The sequence below is a fragment of the Oncorhynchus keta genome, unplaced genomic scaffold (genome assembly GCF_023373465.1).
Source record: "Oncorhynchus keta strain PuntledgeMale-10-30-2019 unplaced genomic scaffold, Oket_V2 Un_scaffold_630_pilon_pilon, whole genome shotgun sequence".
Lineage (NCBI taxonomy): Eukaryota > Metazoa > Chordata > Actinopteri > Salmoniformes > Salmonidae > Oncorhynchus > Oncorhynchus keta.
The window spans coordinates 271038-295235 of NW_026290978.1; the positions used below are offsets into that span (position 1 = coordinate 271038).

The 24198-nt window shown below is 43.0% G+C and overlaps 1 protein-coding gene across 11 annotated transcripts in view; it reads right to left on the bottom strand.

Moving 5' to 3' along the window:
• chchd3a (coiled-coil-helix-coiled-coil-helix domain containing 3a) overlaps nucleotides 1–24198 on the bottom strand; it is a 297090-nt gene that overhangs the window by 10223 nt on the left and 262669 nt on the right. For 8 of the 11 annotated variants that reach the window (XM_052517237.1, XM_052517227.1, XM_052517229.1 and 5 more), the window contains exons 7-8: nucleotides 19591–19661; nucleotides 12056–12374 (exon numbers count right to left, since the gene is read on the bottom strand). The exons of 1 other annotated variant lie outside the window; for it this stretch is intronic. In XM_052517237.1, the coding sequence (XP_052373197.1) occupies nucleotides 12071–12374; nucleotides 19591–19661 (375 nt within the window). In that variant the 3' untranslated portion in view covers nucleotides 12056–12070. Of the gene's footprint in view, nucleotides 1–12055; nucleotides 12375–19590; nucleotides 19662–24198 lie in introns of those variants that run through there. 2 more of the 11 variants (XM_052517232.1, XM_052517235.1) reach the window with 1 other exon arrangement.

Below are 24198 nucleotides of genomic sequence, written 5' to 3' on the forward strand. Positions count from 1 at the left end.
AAAGGTTCTATACCCGTCCCTCTGGAAACAGGAGATCTATGCAGGGTTTATTTTCTATGGCTCATTGTGTTCTCTTTTCTCCTCAGAAAACCCACTGGCCAAACCATGTCTAATACGGACACACCCAGAAAACATACTGGCCAAACAATGTCTAATACGGACACACCCAGAAAACCCACTGGCCAAACAATGTCTAATACGGACACACCCAGAAAACCCACTGGCCAAACAATGTCTAATACGGACACACCCAGAAAACCCACTGGCCAAACAATGTCTAATACGGACACACCCAGAAAACCCACTGGCCAAACAATGTCTAATACGGACACACCCAGAAAACCCACTGGCCAAACAATGTCTAATACGGACACACCCAGAAAACCCACTGGCCAAACAATGTCTACGGACACACCCAGAAAACCCACTGGCCAAAATACGGACACACCCAGAAAACCCACTGGCCAAACAATGTCTAATACGGACACACCCAGAAAACCCACTGGCCAAACAATGTCTAATACGGACACACCCAGAAAACCCACTGGCCAAACAATGTCTAATACGGACACACCCAGAAAACCCACTGGCCAAACAATGTCTAATACGGACACACCCAGAAAACCCACTGGCCAAACAATGTCTAATACGGACACACCCAGAAAATCAACAGGAGGACAAAAAGGAGAAAGAAAATCCACAACAAAAAGTACTGAGACAGGAAACCCTTCATCATAGTGATGAAGATGATGACTCTCGTGGGTTTATTGAGGACAGACCTGAGAACTGAGTATCAGTATTGATTGATAGAGCCTGCATGACTTTAGGTTTCTGATTGCATTGACACACCCTCTCCTATAGCTAGCTGTCCCCTTGGTTGTGCTAAGTGGACATTTACTGACTAATGATTGATTATTGTACTGCAATGTTAAAGGGAAATGGCACACAAGCATTTTCACTGCACCTTTTACACCTGTAAACTGTGTACTTCACAAATAAACATTTATTTGAGGAATACAGCACCCAAATGGCTAGTCCTTACTTCTGACGCAAATAGCTGCTGACACCGCGGCAACAAACTGACAGCTGAAACAACTACTGAAACAACTACTGACACCGCGGAAACAACTACTGACACCGCGGAAACAACTACTGACACCGAAAAACAACTACGGAAACAACTACTGACACCGCGGAAACAACTACTGACACCGCGGAAACAACTACTGACACCGCGGAAACAACTACTGACACCATGGAAACTACTGACACCGCGGAAACAACTACTGACACCGCGGAAACAACTACTGACACCGCGGAAACAACTACTGACACCGCGGAAACAACTACTGACACCGCGGAAACAACTACTGACACCGCGGAAACAACTACTGACACCGCGGAAACAACTACTGACACCGCGGAAACAACTACTGACACCGCGGAAACAACTACTGACACCGTGGAAACAACTACTGGAACCGCGGAAACAACTATTGACACTGAGGTGTCAGTGTATCAAACATCACAAGTGCGCTAATGCTAACCAAAACGGTCTGCATAGTTCAGTACTGTTGAGCCACCAAATTGTTCCACTTTCGTACTAATTGTACATCGCAATGCTTATCTTAAGCTAAAGACTAGGTTCAGTCCACAAATGGTCTTTCATCACCACTGCAATGCCATTTGGGTCCCAAAGCGTTAGTGCCTTTTCGCTAATCTCAGCAGCAATGACTATCAACTGCACCAATGATCTCATGCTAACAGCTAGCAGGATCTGTCTCTTGACAGTTAGCACACCCCATAAACCACCCATACATAAAAGATACACCTGCACATGTTAGGGCCATTATGCTAATGTTGGCATCATCATCCTTTAGCAGTTAGCACACAAAAGTGCTGATTCCACCTGTCAGCACCTTTCTGATCCTTGGAGGGGCATTAGGGGCACAGCTGAGCCCCTCCAGTTCCAATCAGGTGTTGGATTTACTGCCTGTAGTGAGAATTCACCCTCCTGTTGGGATTGAAAGGACACAACGGCCACATGGTTCATTACCCAGGATGCGATGCAGGAGGGCTGGTTGCATGGGACCTCTGAGTATGGCCGCCAATACATGGCCACGGTATTATGGCCAAAGGGAGGTCACCAGCCGCCACTGCATTTAACAGCAAGTAGGCGAGTAAGGCACCTATTGATACGAGGCAGCAAAGTACTGGATGATCAGAAATATATTCTTAACGTTGTTAACTTTCCATTTAATGGATATTTCTGATGGTACTGTAGGCTGTCACTATTCTTCACATTTGAGCAGTGATCGAACATAACGCGCCATCTCATATACATAGAAGCTCTTCAAGCACCGAGAGAATCCACTCATTGCCTTCGGAGTGACATGCCCATTTCTCCAAGTCTCTGCGGTGAAGGATGACAGTGTGTCTCACATACACAGACAGCAGAATTCTCCTCCTGCTGCTCCTATACCGTAGCATTCATTCCACTGCCTTTGGGCATCTTCAGGGACCAGGCAGCCACACACACACACGCTAATTATTTTCTTAAGCGTTTGCGTTAATGCCAGGTGCAGCCTGCTGATACAACACAAGTGTTTGTTTCTCTTAGAAACCATTACAGATGACAGAGAGAGAGGGGGGCTAGAACACCTAGAGTGGAAGAGGGTAAGAGAGAGCGAGAGAAAGAGGGTAAGAGAGCGAGGAAAAGGGTAAGAGAGAGAGAGGAAATAAGAGATAAACCAGTTCTCATTCCTTCCTTCTCTTTCCCTACTCCATAGAGAGACCTGAGCCAGTGTTTAGTTAATCAGGACAATAACACTGTCACACACACACACTCTGGCTCACGCAGGGTCATTCATCATCCATCATTAAGATGAATATTAACTCATTCTCACAGCCACCACGGGTAGAGGAGAGTGAGAAAGAGACAGAGAAAGATCATTTCTGCCTTCTCAATATTACATTAGGCTCTCCCTCATCAGTTACTATCACCTGTAATACAGTCGGCCTGTGTGCTGCATAGCCACAGCACAGCACCTGTATCTTCCCAATACAACCTCAGAGAAAGGTTTTTGTTTTGTTAGTGGAGTAGTCAAGGGCAAGGTACTGTAGCACCACATAGTCAATACCATTCCCAGGGAACTGTCTGTGATATATTTACATGTAGTCAGAAACAGCAGTGATTCATCCTGTTCCCATGAAACCTGAACACTGGGGCATCCGTAAACATCCCCCTTCTCCCCCCTCTATCGGTTTCTCCACCCCACAGGAATCAAAAGCACAAAAACCTTTCAATGCTGTGACCTTTGAGGAGGAAACAGTTGGTTGTGGTCTAAGATCAGACTTGTAGCTAATATGTTCTGACGTAATGGGTCAGAAATCTGAGGGGGACCATGGTTCATATTTGTTTTTACAATGCTCTTTGTTCAGGGTTGGGAAGAGACCGAATGGCTCCTCTGAACTGTCAGACATATAGATTTGTCTGATCTCTGCACGGTGTTTCTCTCCCTCACGGTTTCTCTCCCTCACGGTTTCTCTCCCTCACGGTGTTTCTCTCCCTCACGGTTTCTCTCTCCCTCACGTGTTTCTCTCCCTCACGGTGTTTCTCTCCCTCACGGTTTCTCTCCCCTCACGGTTTCTCTCCCTCACGGTTTCTCTCTCCCTTTCCGTTTCTCTCCCTCACGGTTTTCTCTCCCTTTGTCTCTTTGTCAGTTCCTATCCTTCTTCCTCTCATTCCCCTTCTCTAACACAGACAACCAGAAGATTCATTCGCAGGTCAAATCCATCTGCTGTCAATCAAAAATCCCCTCTCACTGCATGGCCATCCCACCCCCTCCGAGGAGCCTGGGATATTGAATAAAACTTCAGAGGGGGAGAGATTGAAACAAATGGAGACGTGTAGCTGAGCGGGGCGAGAGAGGGAGGTGTGTGTACTGTACCTACGGAGTGGGGGAGAATACATCTCTGCTTATATAGGAGGCCATCAGTAAAGGTCTCCATGCCAACATAGCTCTATTGATACGAGATGCGTTTCCCCTCCATCCTCCTCTCCCTCCTTTCCTCCCTCTCTCCCCCCTTGATCCATAGATAGAGCAGGAGAGAGGGGACGCTTAGGGTTTGTTTCATATAGCTACACTATGGTTTATACACCACAGCCACATAAATCAAGCTGGAGAGGGGAGACATATGACAGACCGCAGGGAGCCGCATTGAGATGAGATGCTTTATCAGAGATGGGGAGAAAGAACGAGAGAGGAGTGGGCAAGAGAGAGAGGCTGAAGAATATGAACATGTAAAAAGTGAAAGCACACAGGAGAGGGTGAAGGAGAGGAGGGGACAGGCAGAGATACACTAAATAAAGCCAGTAGAAGAAAGATGTAGCATGGGGAAGAGGGTGAAGGAGAGGAGGGGACAGGGCAGAGAGATACACTAAATAAAGCCAGTAGAAGAAAGATGTAGCTTGGGGAAGAGGGTGAAGGAGAGGAGGGGACAGGGCAGAGAGATACACTAAATAAAGCCAGTAGAAGAAAGATGTAGCATGGGGAAGAGGGTGAAGGAGAGGAGGGACAGGGCAGAGAGATACACTAAATAAAGATAGAAGAAAGATTTAGCATGGGAAAGAGGGTGAAGGAGAGGAGGGGACAGGCAGAGAGATATACTAAATAAAGCCAGTAGAAGAAAGATGTATGGGGAACAGGGTGAAGGAGAAGTCCTCTATAGGCGTAGAGAACACTAAACAGTCAGCCAGTAGAAACCAAGATGTCTCCTTGGGGACAGAGGGTGATTGAAGGATTCCACTGTAGAGAGATACACTAAATAAAGCCAGAGAAAAACTATCTTGGGGAAAGGGTGAAGGAGAGGAGGGGACAGGGCAGAAGATACATAAATAAAGCAGTAGAAGAAAGATGTAGCATGGGGAAGAGGGTGAAGAAAAGGGGACAGGGCAGAGAGATACACTAAAAGGAGATAAAAGGATAATGAAGCACGTAGGTTTGAGGGATGAACAGAAATCGAATGAAAGAGAGAAGGAAAAACTGAAGAGGGCAAGAGATTCTATGTCCATGACTAGTTGGTTAGCTATGCTGTGTTACTTCTAGAAACAGACTAACTAGATCCGTCCCTCTATAGAGCGTAGAAACAGACTAACTAGAGCTGTCCCTCTATAGAAAAAGAAACAGACAAACTAGATCCGTCCCTCTATAGAGCGTAGAAACAGAAACAGTCAGCTCATAGAAAACCATCCTTTCCTCTCTCCTTCCCCGACACCAGTCGGCTCATTGAAAAGGCATAGCTATTCCACTGTACTATGAGTACGGTAGTCTCTCTAGCCAGACAAAAACTATCTTGACCAAATCGTACTAATGTCTTCTCTAAATATGCATGGACAGCAGTTATAGCAAATCGTTGCTTAATTCTGTCAAGAAAATAAAACCCAGAGGCATACTGATATCTAAGTGACTTTCACTGTACAGTATTGTGTCACACATATGTTACACGTATGGGTGCAATATTTCTCCATCCATTTATCCAAAACCATATGTTGACCCTAAACTGACACCCACAGTAGGATCTATCTTCCCTATGTCCATGAGTATGGGATTACAGGGCCCAGATTGAGTTCTCAAAAGGTACAAGGTCCATTTATCATCATTTACAAGCACTTGGGCTATAATAGGGTTAGGAGGTGAAGCTGGGGCCTCTTAAAAAGCCTTCATGTTTTCTCTGGTTAAGACCGGCTCTGTGACAGTCAGGCAAATAAATACAAATGATCCATTTAGAGAGAAAAATGACACACTTAACTCTCATCGCTTTTTAAAGAAGACCTGACTGACCCCCCATGGTGATATCCATCAGGGAGAGGGGGGGGAAGGGGGGGAGATACAAAAAGTAGAGATTGAGAAAGAGTGAGACAAAGAAAGGCTGAGAAAAATATAAATAAATTAGCACCAGAGAGAAATAAATAAGCATAATCCAGAAAGGAGTGAGATAATGAGAAGCAGAAAGGAGGGCCCCCCCACTGACACGCAACCCGGCAGGCATCTCCTGAGGGCTGGGCCCCCCACTGACACGCAACCCGGCAGGCATCTCCTGAGGGCTGGGCCCCCCACTGACACTCAACCCGGCAGGCATCTCCTGAGGGCTGGGCCCCCCACTGACAATCTCCTGAGGGCTGGGCCCCCCACTGACACTCAACCCGGCAGGCATCTCCTGAGGGCTGGCCCCCACTGACACTCAACCCGGCAGGCATCTCCTGAGGGCTGCCCCCCACTGACACTCAACCCAGCAGGCATCTCCTGAGGGCTGGGCCCCCCCACTGACACTCAACCCGGCAGGCATCTCCTGAGGGCTGGGCCCCCCCACTGACACTCAACCCGGCAGGCATCTCCTGAGGGCTGGGCCCCCCCACTGACACTCAACCCGGCAGGCATCTCCTGAGGGCTGGGCCCCCCCACTGACACTCAACCCGGCAGGCATCTCCTGAGGGCTGGGCCCCCCCACTGACACTCAACCCGGCAGGCATCTCCTGAGGGCTGGGCCCCCCCACTGACACTCAACCCGGCAGGCATCTCCTGAGGGCTGGGCCCCCCCCACTGACACTCAACCCGGCAGGCATCTCCTGAGGGCTGGGCCCCCCCACTGACACTCAACCCGGCAGGCATCTCCTGAGGGCTGGGCCCCCCCACTGACACTCAACCCGGCAGGCATCTCCTGAGGGCTGGGCCCCCCCACTGACACTCAACCCGGCAGGCATCTCCTGAGGGCTGGGCCCCCCCACTGACACTCAACCCGGCAGGCATCTCCTGAGGGCTGGGCCCCCCCACTGACACTCAACCCGGCAGGCATCTCCTGAGGGCTGGGCCCCCCACTGACACGCAACCCGGCAGGCATCTCCTGAGGGCTGGGCCCCCCCACTGACACTCAACCCGGCAGGCATCTCCTGAGGGCTGGCCCCCCCCACTGACACTCAACCCGGCAGGCATCTCCTGAGGGCTGGGCCCCCCCACTGACACTCAACCCGGCAGGCATCTCCTGAGGGCTGGGCCCCCCCACTGACACGCAACCCGGCAGGCATCTCCTGAGGGCTGGGCCCCCCCACTGACACTCAACCCGGCAGGCATCTCCTGAGGGCTGGGCCCCCCCACTGACACTCAACCCGGCAGGCATCTCCTGAGGGCTGGGCCCCCCCACTGACACTCAACCCGGCAGGCATCTCCTGAGGGCTGGGCCCCCCACTGACACTCAACCCGGCAGGCATCTCCTGAGGGCTGGGCCCCCCACTGACACTCAACCCGGCAGGCATCTCCTGAGGGCTGGGCCCCCCACTGACACTCAACCCAGCAGGCATCTCCTGAGGGCTGGGCCCCCACTGACACTCAACCCGGCAGGCATCTCCTGAGGGCTGGGCCCCCCACTGACACTCAACCCGGCAGGCATCTCCTGAGGGCTGGGCCCCCCACTGACACTCAACCCGGCAGGCATCTCCTGAGGGCTGGGCCCCCCACTGACACTCAACCCGGCAGGCATCTCCTGAGGGCTGGGCCCCCACTGACACTCAACCCGGCAGGCATCTCCTGAGGGCTGGGCCCCCCACTGACACGCAACCCGGCAGGCATCTCCTGAGGGCTGGGCCCCCCACTGATACTCAACCCGGCAGGCATCTCCTGAGGGCTGGGCCCCCCACTGACACTCAACCCGGCAGGCATCTCCTGAGGGCTGGGCCCCCCACTGACACTCAACCCAGCAGGCATCTCCTGAGGGCTGGGCCCCCCACCCCCACTGACATCTCCTGAGGGAGCTCTTGATACTCAATGGAGTTTTCTCTGTTTTCACCATCACTTCCATACTATGGCTCTACCTAGTCATCCCTTGCCAACTGACACTAACGGCAATCTCCTGAGGTATGACAATCAACACCCAGAGAAGGCTGCATTGTAGCTGGCCCCCGACTCCTCAGACCACTCATAGCACAGGAAAGGGCTTCATGTCATGTCAACCCGGCAATTTCATTCACCCCACGCACAGAAGATTAACTGTCAAAAAATAGAGTTTACAATGGGCCCCCACTGTTCCTACTCTCACTGTTCAGGGATGGGCCCCCCACTGAGCAACCCGGAAAACTACAAAAGGTTTTGGGAAAACTGAAACGCAACCCGGCAGATGTCCAGCCCTGTCCAAACCAGTGAAGATTAAACTGGGCCCCACCACAGAACATCAGCAACAAAACAGAACTCCTGAACCTGGCCCCCACTGAACAACTCCTAAGGGCTAGAACTATTGACATCAACCAAAGAGAATTTACTGTTAAAGTAGAACTATTGTATTCCAAAGCAGAATTTCCTGTTAAAGTAGAACCATTGTATTCCAAGAGCATTTACTGAAAGTAGAACTATTGTATTCCAAAGAGAATTTACTGTTAAAGTAGAACTATTGTATTCCAAAGAGCATTACTGAGGGCTAGAACTATCAATTCCAAGAGAATTTACTGTTGGTAGAACTATTGTAGCTCCAAAGAGTTTTTACTGTTCAAACTTAGAACTATTGTATTAAGAGTCATTACTGTTAAAGTAGAACTATTGTATTCCAAATCAACAGAATTTACTGTTGAAGTTTAGAACTATTGTATTCCAAAGAGAATTTACTGGAAAGGGCTTCAGAACTATTGTATTCCAAAGAAGATTAACTGTCAAAAAGTAGAACTATTGTATTCCAAAGGGAATTTTGTTGAGGGAAGTAGAAAATTGTTTGGGAAAACTGAGAACTTACTGTTAGATGTCCAGCCCTGTATTCCAAAAGAGAAGATTTACTGTACAGAACATCAGCAACAAAACAGAACCCAAAGAGAATCGAAGAACAACTTAAAGTAGAACTATTGTATTCCAAAGAGAATTTACTGTTAAAGTAGAACTATTGTATTCCAAAGAGAATTTACTGTTAAAGTAGAACTATTGTATTCCAAAGAGAATTTACTGTTAAAGTAGAACTATTGTATTCCAAAGAGAATTTACTGTTAAAGTAGAACTATTGTATTCCAAAGAGAATTTACTGTTAAAGTAGAACTATTGTATTCCAAAGAGAATTTACTGTTAAAGTAGAACTATTGTATTCAAAGAGAATTTACTGTTAAAGTAGAACTATTGTATTCCAAAGAGAATTTACTGTTAAAGTAGAACTATTGTATTCCAAAGAGAATTTACTGTTAAAGTAGAACTATTGTATTCCAAAGAGAATTTACTGTTAAAGTAGAACTATTGTATTCCAAAGAGAATTTACTGTTAAAGTAGAACTATTGTATTCCAAAGAGAATTTACTGTTAAAGTAGAACTATTGTATTCCAAAGAGAATTTACTGTTAAAGTAGAACTATTGTATTCCAAAGAGAATTTACTGTTAAAGTAGAACTATTGTATTCCAAAGAGAATTTACTGTTAAAGTAGAACTATTGTATTCCAAAGAGCATTACTGTTGAAGTAGAACTATTGTATTCCAAAGAGAATTTACTGTTAAAGTAGAACTATTGTATTCCAAAGAGAATTTACTGTTGAAGTAGAACTATTGTATTCCAAAGAGAATTTACTGTTAAAGTAGAACTATTGTATTCCAAAGAGCATTACTGTTAAAGTAGAACTATTGTATTCCAAAGAGAATTTACTGTTAAAGTAGAACTATTGTATTCCTATGAGGCATTACTGTTAAAGTAGAACTATTGTATTCCTGAGAGAATTGACTGTTAAAGCATCATTTGGAGTCCACACAGGAATCTACAGATTTTATGATGTACCACAGTCTGCCCAACAGTCCTTTTACAATGTGTTCTCGTCAGTTATTCAGTCACTAAAAGGTGTGTGAGATCAGAGAGGGAGGCTTTACAGCCAGTACTTAGGCTTTTAAATGTGTTTATATGGGAGTGTGTGTGTGTCTGAGCAAGGACCATTTTACAGCCAGTACATAAAGGCTTTTAAGTCAGTTTGTGTTTGTGTGTGTGGGGGGGGGGGTTAAACTAAGGTTATTGACTGATGTCTGACTGCATTGACCACCATCTTGTACTGGGGGTCCAAGTTGCCTAGTTACGGACCTACGGTCTCCTGTAATGGCAGCGGGTTGATGTGCACTCGTCAGGCAGGTCAAGTCTTACCTCAGCGAGACCGCACACACGCTACACACACACACACACACACACACACACACACACACACACACACACACACACACACACACACACACACACACACACACACACACACACACACACACACACACACACACACACACACACACACACACACACACACACACACCCTCTGTGCCTCACAGATAACAGAGCCTTTAAATACAGACAGGTTAGCTTTCTCCACATCCCACATATGTATTGTTAGGGGTGGCTGGAAGAATATTCAATAGACTCTCAGGTTTGTTCTGTTCCCATTTCCTCATTTAATGACTATCAAAATGCAGAGTTGTGTTAGGCTTTAATCACCCAGGCCAAAACTTTGCTCTAGGACTGTCTGGCTGTTGAATATGTATGTGGTGATAGAGGGATGGAGGGAGGGATGAGTGTTTCTCTTTCTCTAGCAGGGATGGGAGGAGTAGACGGAGAGGTGAAAATCGACCTGTTTGCAAGGAGCTGAACATTATAAACAGAATACACATAGCTTTAAATAAAAACCTATTTTACACACATGTCATTCAGCTGTAACCTGCACAGTGCAACATTGTGCCCAGACACCAAGAGCCAGTGTGTTGGTAAAGGTTTCACGTACTGGACGGGACCGTATGACAGTCCATCTGGACCGGACCGTATGACAGTCCATCTGGACCGGACCGTATGACAGTCCATCTGGGTATTGATAACTACAGGTAGAGAAGACACAGTCCTCTAGGGTATTGATAACTACAGGTAGAGAAGACACAGTCCTCTAGGGTATTGATAACTACAGGTAGAGAAGACACAGTCCTCTAGGGTATTGATAACTACCACAGGTAGAGAAGACACAGTCCTTCCTCTAGGGTATTGATAACTACAGGTAGAGAAGACACAGTCCTTCCTCTAGGGTATTGATAACTACAGGTAGAGAAGACACAGTCCTTCCTCTAGGGTATTGATAACTACAGGTAGAGAAGACACAGTCCTCTAGGGTATTGATAACTACAGGTAGAGAAGACACAGTCCTCTAGGGTATTGATAACTACAGGTAGAGAAGACACAGTCCTCTAGGGTATTGATAACTACAGGTAGAGAAGACACAGTCCTCTAGGGTTTTGATAACTACAGGTAGAGAAGACACAGTCCTCTAGGGTTTTGATAACTACAGGTAGAGAAGACACAGTCCTCTAGGGTATTGATAACTACAGGTAGAGAAGACACAGTCCTCTAGGGTATTGATAACTACAGATAGAGAAGACACAGTCCTTCCTCTAGGGTATTGATAACTACAGGTAGAGAAGACACAGTCCTCTAGGGTATTGATAACTACAGGTAGAGAAGACACAGTCCTCTAGGGTATTGATAACTACAGGTAGAGAAGACACAGTCCTTCCTCTAGGGTATTGATAACTACAGGTAGAGAAGACACAGTCCTCTAGGGTATTGATAACTACAGGTAGAGAAGACACAGTCCTCTAGGGTATTGATAATTACAGGCTGAATGACAACAAGGAAAGCTCATCAGAATTAATTCAAATACATACTCAGTATTATTGTTGTCGTTCAACCTGTAGATTGCAATGACAACAAGGAAAGCTCATCAAATTAATTCAAATACATACTCAAATTATTGGTGTCATCTGCAACCTAAAGGGTGTCATCTCAGATTGCAATACCTAAAGGGTGTCATCTCAACCTTTAGATTGCAATACCCTAAAGGGTGTCATCTCAACCTTTAGATTGCAATACCCTAAAGGGTGTCATCTCAACCTTTAGATTGCAATACCCTAAAGGGTGTCATCTCAACCTGTAGATAGCAATACCCTAAAGGGTGTCATCTCAACCTTTAGATAGCAATACGCTAAAGGGTGTCATCTCAACCTGTAGATAGCAATACCCTAAAGGGTGGTGTTTCTTCTCAACCTCTGAATGCTCGGCTATGAAAAGCCAAATGACATTTACTCCTGAGGTACTGACCTGTTGCACACTCTTCAACCACTGTGATTATTATTTCACCCTGCTGGTCATCTATGAACATCTTGAAGAAAAATCTGGCCTTAAATGGCCATGTTCTATTATAAGCACAGCCAGAAGAGGACTGGCCACCCATCAGAGCCTGGTTCCTCTCTAGGTTTCTTCCTAGGGAGTTTTTCCTAGCCACCGTGCTTCTACATCTGCATTGCTTGCAGTTTGGGGTTTTAGGCTGGGTTTCTGTATAGGACCTGTAAAAAAAGGGATTTATAAATACATTTGATTAGATTTTTGATTCGTATGATACTTGTGTGTGTGTGATTCATTATGTGTTTACCACAGGCAAGGGCTATTAACATAAATTGTGATGATGTGTGTCAGGACCTCAGGGCAGATTCATAGAAGCTGGGGAGAGGATGATGAAAACTGAGAAAGTATTAGTGGGAGCCAGGTGTGTGTGTGTGTGTGTGTGTGTGTGTGTGTGTGTGTGTGTGTGTGTGTGTGTGTGTGTGTGTGTGTGTGTGTGTGTGTGCGTGTAAAATGAGGTCACTCTTAGGTAGCGGCGTTCCGGTTGGGAGAGCTCCATCATGCTATGCCAGGAATACCGCTGGATCTGCAGGAAACAGCTGCACTACCCCTACACACTGCAAACACACACCTCTCTACAGGCATCATGTGTGCATGAACCACACAAACAAAAAGATTTACCCATGCAGTGTCACGAGACTTACTACTACTAAAAGCCTACTGATACTACTAGCCTACCATTACTACTAGCCTACCATTACTACTTCTTCTACTAGTACTGCTTATTCTACTAGTACTACTACTAGCAATACTTTATCTACTAGCTGTCAATTACGACTTCAATTAGCCAGCTTTTACTACTTCTTCTACTAGCCTACTACTACTTCTACTAGCCTACAATAACTACTTCTACAAGCACTACTTCTTCTACTAGCCCACTACTACTACTATTACTACTTCTACTAGCCTACAATAACTACTTCTACTAGCCTACTACTACTTCTACTAGCCTACTACTACTTCTACTAGCCTACTACTATAACTACTTCTACTAGCCTACTACTACTAGCCTGCTATTACTACTTCTTCTACTAGCCTACTACTTCTACTAGACTACTATAAGCCTACTACTTCTACTAGCCTACTATAACTACTTCTACTAGCCTACTATAACTACTTCTACTAGCCTACTATAACTACTTCTACTAGCCTACTACTACTACTAGCCTACAACTACAACTACTTCTACTAGCCTACTACTACTACTAGCCTACTATAACTACTATAACTACTAACTACTTCTACTAGCCTACTACTACTACTTCTACTAGCCTACTATAACTACTTCTACTAGCACTACTACTACTAGCCTACTATTACTTCTACTAGCACTACTTCTTCTACTAGCCTACTACTACTACTATAACTACTAGCACTACTACTTCTACTAGCCTACTACTACTACTACTACAATAACTACTTCTACTAGCCTACTACTAGCCCACTATAACTACTAGCCTACTATTACTAATGTTTCTACTAGCCTACTAACTACTTATACTAGCCTACAGTAACTACTTATACTAGCCTACTACTACTAGCCTGTTACTATTACTACTACTACTACTAGCTACTGTTACTAATGTTTCTACTACTACTACTAGCCTACTGTTACTATGTTTCTACTACTACTACCACTACTACTGTTACTAATGTTTCTACTACTACTAGCCTACTGTTACTGATCTACTACTACTACTAGCCTACTGTTATAACTACTCTACTACCACTAGCCTACTGTTACTAATGTGTTCTACTACTACTACTAGCCTACTATAACTACTACTACTACTAGCCTACTGTTACCATGTTTCTACTACTTCTACTAGCCTACCATAACTACATATTCTACTAGCCTACTGTTACTATTACTACTAGCCTACTAGCCTACTGTTACTACTAGCCTACTATTACTACTACTACTACTAGCCTACTATTACTACTAGACTACTACTACTACTAGACTACTTTACTGATGTTTCTACTAGCCTACTATTACTACATCACTACTAGCCTACTATTACTACTACTACTACTACTAGCCTACTGTTACTAATGTTTCTACTACCACTAGCCTACTGTTACTAATGTTTCTACTACTACTACTGTTACTAAGCCTACTGTTACTAATGTTTCTACTACTACTACTAGCCTACTGTTACTAATGTTTCTACTACTACTACTAGCCTACTGTTACTAATGTTTCTACTACTACTAGCCTACTGTTACTAATGTTTCTACTACTAGCCTACTGTTACTAATATTTCTACTACTACTACTAGCCTACTGTTACTAATGTTTCTACTACTACTACTGTTAGCCTACTGTTACTAATGTTTCTACTACTACTACTAGCCTACTGTTACTAATGTTTCTACTACCACTAGCCTTCTACTGTTTCTACTACTAGCCTACTGTTACTGATGTTTACTACTACTACTAGCCTACTGTTACTAATGTTTCTACTACTACTACTAGCCTACTGTTACTAATGTTTACTACTACTACTACTAGCCTACTGTTACTAATGTTTCTACTACTACTACTAGCCTACTGTTACTAATGTTTCTACTACTACTACTAGCCTACTGTTACTAATATTTCTACTACTACTACTACCTACTGATTTACTACTACTAGCCTACTGTTACTAATGTTTCTACTACCACTAGCCTACTGTTACTAATGTTTCTACTACTAGCCTACTGTTACTAATGTTTCAACAACTACTACTACTATACTGTTACTAGCAATAAGATGTTACTACTACTACTACTAGCCTACTGTTACTAATGTTTCTACTACTACTACTAGCCTACTGTTACTACTACTACTACTACTAGCCTACTGTTACTAATGTTTCTTTACCACTAGCCTACTGTTACTACTACTACTACTACTAGCCTACTGTTACTATATTTCGACTTACTACTACTACTACTAGCCTACTGTTACTAATGTTTCTACTACTACACTAGCCTACTGTTACTAATGTTTTCTACTACTACTACTACTAGCCTACTGTTACTAATACTACTACTACTACTACTAGCCTACTGTTACTAATGTTTCTACTACTAGCCTACTGTTACTAATATTTCTACTACTACTACTGGCCTACTGTTACTAATGTTTCTACTACTACTACTAGCCTACTTTTACTAATGTTTCTACTACCACTAGCCTACTGTTACTGATGTTTCTACTACCACTAGCCTACTGTTACTAATGTTCCGACCACTACTACTACTAGCCTACTGTTACTAATATTTCTACTACTACTACTACTACTAGCCTACTACTACTACTACTAATGTTTCTACTACACTAGCCTACTGTTACTAATGTTTCTACTACTACTACTACTACTAGCCTACTGTTACTAATGTTTCTACTACCACTAGCCTACTGTTACTAATGTTTCTACTACTAGCCTACTGTTACTAATGTTTACTACTACTACTACTACTAGTTACTACTACTACTACTACTAGCCTACTGTTACTAATGTTTCTACTACCACTAACCTACTGTTACTAATGTTTCTACTACTAGCCTACTGTTACTAATGTTTCTACTACCACTACTAGCCTACTGTTACTAATGTTTCTACTACCACTAGCCTACTGTTACTAATGTTTCTACTACTACTACTACTAGCCTACTGTTACTAATATTTCTACTACTACTACTACTACTACTAGCCTACTGTTACTAATGTTTCTACTACCACTAGCCTACTGTTACTAATGTTTCTACTACTACTAGCCTACTGTTACTAATGTTTCTACTACTACTACTACTAGCCTACTGTTACTACTACTACTACTACTAGCCTACTGTTACTAATGTTTCTACTACCACTAACCTACTGTTACTAATGTTTCTACTACTAGCCTACTGTTACTAATGTTTCTACTACCTACTAGCCTACTGTTACTAATGTTTCTACTACCACTAGCCTACTGTTACTAATGTTTCTCACTACCAACTAGCCTACTGTTACTAATGTTTCTACTACTAGCCTACTGTTACTAATGTTTCTACTACCACTAGCCTACTGTTACTAATGTTTCTACTACCACTAGCCTACTGTTACTAATGTTTCTACTACTACTACTAGCCTACTGTTACTAATGTTTCTACTACTACTACTAGCCTACTGTTACTAATGTTTCTACTACTACTACTAGCCTACTGTTACTAATGTTTCTACTACTAGCCTACTGTTACTAATGTTTACTACTACTAGCCTACTGTTACTAATGTTTCTAGTACTACTACTAGCCTACTGGTACTACTACTAGCCTACTGTTACTGATGTTTCTACTACTACTACTAGCCTACTGTTACTGATGTTTCTACTACTACTACTAGTCTACTGTTACTGATGTCTCTACTACTACTACTAGCCTACTGTTACTGATGTTTCTACTACTACTACTAGCCTACTGTTACTAATGTTTCTACTACTACTACTAGCCTACTAGTACTAATGTAACTACTACTACTAGCACTAATGTAACTACTACTACTACTACTACTAATGTAACTACTACTACTACTACTATACTAATGTTTCTACTACTACTACTAGCCTACTAATTAACTAGCCTACTGTTACTAATAATAATGTTTCTACTACTACTACTAGCCTACTATTACTAATGTTTCTACTACTACTACTACTAGTAGTCTTCTATTACTAATGTTTCTACTACTACTACTACTACTACTACTAGCCTGTTACTAATGTTTCTACTACTACTAGCCTGTTACTAATGTTTCTACTACTACTACTACTACTACTACTACTAGTCTTCTAATTACTAATGTTTCTACTACTACTACAACTAGACTGTTACTAATGTTTCTACTACTACTAGCCTACTGTTACTACTGTTTCTACTACTACTACTAGCCTACTATTACTAATGTTTCTATTACTACTAATGTTTTTACTAGTACCAGTCTACTCCTACTACTGTTTCTACTCCTTCAGCAGGGTTCAAATACCCCAAAACTGACATCCAAGCCTTCAGGCACTATTGTCAACTAATTTGATACCAATAGAGGCCAAACGCTTTCATGCAGGAGGCAACAGTGCTAGGCTATCAGTAGAGTATCTATAGGGAAATACATTACTACAGTATTAGCAGGATATCAAACTACTGTTGACCAGAGCCTCAAATGTTATCAAACATTCTATTAATAAAGTCTGTGGGACCAGCGGGGAAATTAAGATGTTGGGCAGAAAGACATTTTTAACTTCATAAGCCCGATTATCATATCAAACCCATGTTAATTCAATCAATTATGTATATTCCTACTCTTTCCCCATTTATCTCCAGGGCAGTTTCAACTTTCAGGAAATCAAAAGGCTCCGAGACTAAACATCTTGCCTTATTATTCCACTGAACGCCAGATACCATCTTATCTCCCTCGTTCATGCACTCTCTCTGTCGAATCGCAATAACGTCCATAGGGACAACTCATAGAGACCTCTGTACGCTGCACAATACTAAACAAGGTCTTTTCACACTAATACAGATCATGTACGCACACACACACACACACACACACACACACACACACACACACACACACACACACACACACACACACACACACACACACACACACACACACACACACACACACAACCCAATGAAACGTGATTAGTGTCTACTAGCAGTAACCCTGTCCTCCCTCTCCCTGTCCTCCTGTAACATCAGACCCTCCCGCCATTTCATTAAACCAGACACACACACTCACATCCTCCCTCCCCAGCCCCTCAAATCCAATCACAGCCCTGGTAATGCACCTCCCGTAATCCAATCAACCAATCAGGGCGCTTGCCACTGAGACTCCACCATCACGTGAGCTCGCTAGACATGTGTTAGCAGTTAGCGCGTTGTGTCGCTCTAATGATATTCCAGCAATGCATTTCCTTAATGTGATTTGGGAAGCCTCAACCCCAGCTCTACCCTAAACTAACCCCAGCGGATGGCTAATCAGTTTCTAGCATTTTGCAGGGAGACAATGATCCTGGCGTTAGCGCCGGCTAATGACAGGCTAACACGATTAGCGCCCCTTCCCAGACAGAGCCATGGACTCTGGGCCCCGTTCGCCCCACCTCCTGTGGACTCCTCATCCACTTTGTTACATTACTATGGAGCCTAATGGTCCCTTATTAGGAGTTATGGAACAGAGATGGACTGGAAATGAGATGTTCTTTAGTTACATGTCCGTGATGGTTAATAGGGTCTCTGTGAATCTCACGGACAACCTAACATACAGGAGGGAAAATTGCTAACAGCATTGATGAACAAAGTTGCCTGACACATACCAAGGCATGTTTGTTGAAATATTTTAAAAGATTAGATGCTAGCAAAAGCATAAGCTGACGCACACCCAAAATATGTTGTAGAGGTGCTGACTAACAAACTATAAAAAGACAGTCGCACACTAATTATACTCCCAAACATTTAATGGCTATTTAACCAACGTTCCATCACACAGCGCCTGCCTCAGGGTGCTGTAAGCACCTGTTGTTGGAATGACTGTAAACTGGTTATAGTCTGATAAATCAGGTAAACTACCAATGAATGGTTCACAGGGACAACAGATACTCTGTAACAGACACACACAGACACACACCATGGCCACCACTGCAGCCATGACACATCAGTGTACACCAGAGACGGCTCCATTTGACCTGTAGCTATCAGTGAGCCCCATCATCAACATGAGCTAATAGGGTAGGCTAATCTGGAGCTGATTGAAAGACATGGGTTAGTTAGCATGTGGCTAACGGCAGTACTCTCAGTGGACTGACAGGGCTTTTAATGCTCACTAATAACACTGAAGGGTCGTGTACGCACCAAACGGAGAAAAAAACCCTCAAAAAAACAGGGAGGGACAACCTGGACTTATCCAATTGGAACGGCTCATTGTAATTTTCTGATGCAAAATGTTTCTTCACAGTAGGCTCCAACAGGACCCTAATATCGAAACTGGACACAAGGATGACCAACATCCTCTGGACACATCACAAATACAATTCTTAGAATTCTGTGGTGTTCTTTGGACCCCTTTGGAAGTTGCTTACAGTGTGGCCTACTTTTAAACTGACAGAGTAACCCTGGAGATCTTGGAAGGAAAGCGGTACACTGTTAAAACCTTAACAGCCAACATCACGTATTGAGCTCTTCATTGCCAACATTGGCCTTGAGGAGGAAGCATTTGAGATGAAAGCCTGTTCACTCTGCAGTGAATGGAGATATTGTCGATGGGGGGTGGGGGGTGTCTATATTCATTTATCCAGGAAAACCTGATACACTTCTGGTAATTAAACACAATGACGTGATTTTAACTTACTTGAACTTTGCGTTGATTCCGTCGGCAGCCTTGTGGTAGTTCTCTGTGGACAGCTTGTAGAACTGAGCACTCTGGAGGGAGGGAGAGGGGGAGAGATAGAGATATAAAGAGAAAATGTGAGGAAGAGAGAGATGGGAAGAGAAAGAATGAGAGAAAGACAAATAAATGCCAAGTTAGAATCAGGGCCTCTTACATGAAACAGTTTATTCCCAACGTCCCTGGGCCTTTCAGGTGGCCTTTATTTGCCAAAAGGAAACACTCCAGCTGAGACAGGCCTTTTCCCCTCACACACACACACACCAAACGGCACCCTATTCCACATATAGTGCCCTCGATACGCCCTGGTACAATTTAGCGCACTATATAGGAAATAGGGTGGTATTTGTGACACACATCTGATAGGCATGTACCCTCCACTACTACAATAGCCCATTAAAACTTGATGGATGGGGATATTGAGGGAGCAACACCATGAAGTAGTTGTGCAGGGGTTTATTTGTATAATCTGAGGGAGAGAGCGGCGTTCAGTTTGACGTGTGTGTTCCAGAATGTGTCTGTACAGTACCAGTCAAAAGTCTGGACACAGAGTTCCTTTATTTCTACTATTTTCTACATTGTAAAAAGTGTTTAACAAACCCAAATATTTTTTGGGGGAAATTCTTCAAAAGTAGCCACCCTTTGCCTTGATGACAGCTTGGCACACTCCTGGCATTCTCACAAGCAGCTTCATGAGGTAGTCACATGGAATGCATTTCAATGAACAGGTATGCCTTGTTAAAAGTTCATTTGTGGAATTTCTATCTTAATGCGTTATAGCCAATCAGTTGTGTTGTGACAAGGTAGGGTTGGTATACAGAAGACGGCCCTATTTGGTAAAAGACCAAGTCCATATTATGAAAAGAACAGCTCAAATAAGCAAAGAGAAATGTCCATCATTACTTTAAGACATGAAGGTCAGTCAATACTGAACATTTTCAGAATTTTAAAAGTTTATTCAAGTGCATTCGCAAAAACCATCAAGCGCTATGATGAAACTGGCTCTCATAAGGAACGCCACAGGAAAGGAAGACCCAGAGTTACCTCTGCTGCAGAGGATAAGTTCATTAGTTACCAGCCTCAGAAACTGCAGCCCAAATAAACGCTTCACAGAGTTCAAGTAATAGACATCTCAACATCACCTGTTCAGAGGAAACCTATTTGGTCAAATTTCAGCAAATAAACCATTACTATTTTATTTATTTTTATTTCACCTTTATTTAACCAGGTAGGCTAGTTGAGAACACCTTTATTTAACCAGGTAGGCTAGTTGAGAAGAAGTTCTCATTTGCAACTGCGACCTGGCCAAGATAAAGCGTAGCAATTCGACACATACAACAATGCAGAGTTACACATGGAATAAACAGAACATACAGTCAATAATACAGTAGAACAAAAATAAAACAAAAATTCTATATACAGTGAGTGCAAATGAGGTAAGTTAAGGAAATAAAATAGGCCATGGTGGCGAAGAAATTACAATTTAGCAATTAAAAACACTGGAATGGTAGATCGGCAGAAGATGAATGTGCAGGTAGAGATACTGGAGTGCAAATGAGCAAAATAAATAAATACCAGTATGGGGATGAGGTAGGTAGATAGATGGGCTGTTTACAGATGGGCTATGTACAGGTGCAGTGATCTGTAAGCTGCTCTGACAGCTGGTCCTTAAACCAATAAACTAATAAAAAGGAAACCAATAAGAAGAGACATGCTTGGTCCAAGAAACACAAGCAATGGATATTAGACTGGTGGAAACCGCCGTGTCTTTGTGAGACGCAGAGTAGGTGAATGGATGATCTCTGCATGTGGGGTTCCCACCGTGAAGCATGGAGATGGTGTGATGGTGCTTTGCTGGTGACACTGGCAGTAATTTATTTAGAATTTAAGGCACACTTAACCAGCATGGCTGCAGCATTCTGCAGCGATACACCATCACATCTGGTTTGCGCTTAGTGGGACAATCATTTATTTTTCAACAGGACAATGACACAACACACCTCCAGGCTGTGTAAGGGCTATTTTCCCAAGATGGAGAGTGATGGACTGCTGCATCAGATCACCCAACCTCATCCCAATTGAGATGGTTTGGGATGAGTTGGACCGCAGAGTGAAGGAAAAGCAGCCAACAAGTGCTCAGCATTTGTGGGAAGTCCATCAAAACTGTGAGAAAAGCATTCCAGGTGAAGCTGGTGGAGAGAACGCCATGAGTGCGTAAAGCTGTCATCAAGGCAAAGGTGGGCTACTTTGAAGAATCTAAAATATATTTTTTTGGTTACTACATAATTTCCAATATGTGTTATTTCAGAGTTGATGTTTTCACTATTATTCTACAATAGTAAACACAAAGAAAACCCTTGAATTAGGTATGTGCAAACTTTTGACTGGTACTGCAGAGGAGCACCCCCTATCCACATCGACGGGACAGTAGTGTAGAGGGTAGAACGTTAAGTTCCTCGGCGTACACATAATGGACAAACTGAAATGGTCCACCCACACAGACAGCACCGTGAAGAAGGCGCAGCAGCGCAAAAACACAAACTTTTACAGATGCACAATCGAGAGCCAACTGCTCCGCCCATAACCGTAAGGCTCTCCAGAGGGTAGTGAGGTCTTCACAACGCATCACCGGGGGCAAACTACCTGGCCTCCAGGACACCTACACCACCCGATGTCACAGGAAGGCCATAAAGATCATCAAGGACAACAACCACCGAGCCACTGCCTGTTCACCCCGCCATCATCCAGAAGGCGAGGTCAGTACAGGTGCATCAAAGCAGGGACCGAGAGACTGAAAAACAGCTTCTATCTCAAGGCCATCAGACTGTTAAACAGCCACCACTAACATTGAGTGGCTGCTGCCAACACACTGACTCAACTCCAGCCACTTTAAAAATGGAAAAATGTATGTAATAAATGTATCACTAGCCACTTTAAACAATGCCATTTCATAGGTTTACATACCCTACATTGCTCATCTCATATGTATATACTGTACTCTATACCATCTACTGCATCTTGTTTACATACCCTACATTACTCATCTCATATGTATATACTGTACTCTATACCATCTACTGCATCTTGTTTACATACCCTACATTACTCATCTCATATATTCTTATGTATAATACTTCTTGTTTACACCCTACATTACTCATCTATATGTATATACTGTACTCTATACCATCCACTGCATCTTGTTTACATACCCTACATTACTCATCTCATATGTATATACTGTACTCTATACCATCCACTGCATCTTGTTTACATACCCTACATTACTTATCTCATATGTATATACTGTACTCTATACCATCCACTGCATCTTGCCTATGCCGTTCTATACCATCACTCATTCATATATTTTATGTAAATATTTTTGTTTACACTTGTGTGTATAAGGTAATTGTTGTGAACTTGTTAGGTTAGATTACTCGTTGGATATTACTGCATTGTCGGAACTAGAAGCACAAGCATTTCGCTACACTCGCATTAACATCGGCTAACCATATGTATGTGACAAATAAAATTTGATTTGTATGTGTAAGGCTCTCCAGAGGGTAGTGAGGACAACTCCAGCCACTTTAATAATGGGAATTTATGTAAAATATATCATTAGCCACTTTAAACAATGCTACTTAATAATGTTTACATACCCTACATTACTCATCTCATATGTATATACTGTACTCGATACCATCTACTGTATCTTGCCTATGCTGCTCTGTACCATCACTCATTCATATATCTTTATGTACATATTCTTTATCCCTTTACACTTGTGTGTATAAGGTAGTAGTTTTGGAATTGTTAGGTTAGATTACTTGTTGGTTATTACTGCATTGTCGGAACTACATGTGTATGTAACAAACACATTTGATTTGATTTGTAAAGTGCCCTCCACTAATATTGGCAAACTTGGTAAATATGAGCAAAACGGCTGTGAATTTTTTTTTTTATCCTCTTGGTCTTTTATTAAAAATATTCACAAAAACGTATCCTTTAATTAAAGTAAAATAATTGAAAGAAAATGTATTCTTATCATAAAACAAATATTTTTCTCTAATATACACTACCGTTCAAAAGTTTGGGGTCACTTAGAAATGTCCTTATTTTCCATGAAAACATACATGAAATGAGTTGCAAAATGAATAGGAAAAATAGTCAAGATGATGATAAGGATATAAATAATGATTTTTAATTGAAATAATAATTGTGTCCTTCAAACTTTGCTTTCATCAAAGAAACCTACATTTGCAGCAATTACAGCCTTGCATACCTTTGGCATTCTAGTTGTCAATTTGTTGAAGTAATCTGAAGAGATTTCACCCCATGCTTCCTGAAGCACCTCCCACAAGGTTGATAATCACTTCTTACCATATATATTTTTACATATTTTTTTATTTAATAAGGCAAGTCAGTTAAGAACAAACTCTTAATTACAATGACGGCTTAGGAACAGTGGGGTTAACTGCCTTGTACATGGGCAGAACGACAGATTTGACATACATTTACATTTACATTACATTTAAGTCATTTAGCAGACGCTCTTATCCAGAGCGACTT